The sequence below is a fragment of the Propithecus coquereli genome, unplaced genomic scaffold (genome assembly GCF_000956105.1).
Source record: "Propithecus coquereli isolate 6110/MARCELLA unplaced genomic scaffold, Pcoq_1.0 Scaffold13, whole genome shotgun sequence".
Taxonomy (NCBI): Eukaryota; Metazoa; Chordata; class Mammalia; order Primates; family Indriidae; genus Propithecus; species Propithecus coquereli.
In genome coordinates this window covers 12,980,403-12,981,835 of record NW_012137191.1, presented here as the reverse complement: position 1 = coordinate 12,981,835, position 1,433 = coordinate 12,980,403, and the positions used below count along the sequence as shown (strand labels likewise).

The 1,433-nt window shown below is 34.3% G+C and overlaps 1 protein-coding gene across 1 annotated transcript in view; it reads right to left on the bottom strand.

Annotated features, from left to right (window-relative positions):
* CPEB2 (cytoplasmic polyadenylation element binding protein 2) overlaps nucleotides 1-1,433 on the bottom strand; it is a 62,117-nt gene that overhangs the window by 9,764 nt on the left and 50,920 nt on the right. The window contains exon 8 of the mRNA XM_012638397.1: nucleotides 355-380. Coding sequence (XP_012493851.1) covers nucleotides 355-380 — 26 coding nt within the window. The remainder of the gene's footprint in view (nucleotides 1-354; nucleotides 381-1,433) is intronic.

Below are 1,433 nucleotides of genomic sequence, written 5' to 3'. Positions count from 1 at the left end.
TGTCTAATTTTTATAACTTTTGATATTAATATTTTAATATTGCTTAATTTAAAAATAATACCTTAAATATTGCTTGACTAATTTTTGTTATTAGGAAAGAAAAGTTTCTCTCACAAAAAGTAAGCAATATGGTAGGTAAACTATGACTTAGCTAATGCAAGCCTTTAGATATTAAAATATTCTTACCAAAAACCACTCATAGTTTCTTTAGAATTTATTAAAGCAAGCTAATAATCACATAAGGTGAATGTTACTCACTGCAGAGGAAACACACGTGCATGTGTGGCTCAGCATCCGTGGGCTGAATCACTGCTTTAATCACAAGGCAGCTTCACCCACTGGATACTTACATACCAGTGTTTTCCAAGCCACGGAAAATGCTGAATTACAGAAATAACAAAAATGCTTAAAAGACCAAGGTTTGGCAACACTGGTTTTTGACAATTAATAAAATTGTACCATTAAAAAACTATGATTTCTCAGTGATAATTTTTTTTTCCAGTTTGAGAAAATAAGCACTGAAAAAAAACACAATGACAATGATGGCAACAACAGCAATGACAACAACTATTCTGCTTCATTAGGTTCATTCAAACCCATCTTTCTAGGCTTAGAGTGTACCATCCCCTTATACGAACAAATGGGTCATGCAAAAATGTGTACCTGTGTCCTTGTGTCCACCCAAACCATGTCTAATTCCTTTCCAAAATTACATTTCAATTCCTGCCTGAAACTCTGTTCAACTCCTTTTTATTTATCTAAATTACGCAGTACCTTTTAGATTTAATTCAAAACTTCTCAATGAAGCTTTATTCCCACCTTACTTGAAGTCAAAATAATTTTTCTATCCCACCATATTTTTTGTTGTTTATATTATTTATTGGCTAATTATCAATCTGTGAATTATTAAGAATACAAGGATATAAATATTAACAAAGGTGAATAAAGATGCAGTCTCACATAAAGAAACTGCCACTAATAAAATAATCACATATTTGTAAAGTTGTAAAAATGTAACACTACTGCTATAGTAAGTACTGTCAAAGAGACAGACAACTTTAGGAGATGGGAGGGCCTATAGCAGGAGGGGTTGACCTCACTAGGTGAGTCCTCAAAGTCTTCCATGATCAACTTACTCTTAAGCTGAGATATAAAGACAAGTAGAGGATATGTACTAATAGATGAAGAGATACAGGAAAGAACCTTCAGGCCAAGAGACTATCACACATAAAAGTCCTGGGGCTGGAGAAAGCAAGGCCAGTTTTGAGGACTGGAAGGGAACAAGCAGCAGTAGTAGAAGAAGCCAGAAAGAAGAAGAGGCTGGGGAAGGCAAATACATTTTTGCCTTTATCCTAAAAATAAGAGAAACCACTGAAGGGTTTAAGCAGGAGAATAAGGAATAGCACCATCAGATGAGTTTTCAAAGATTGCTG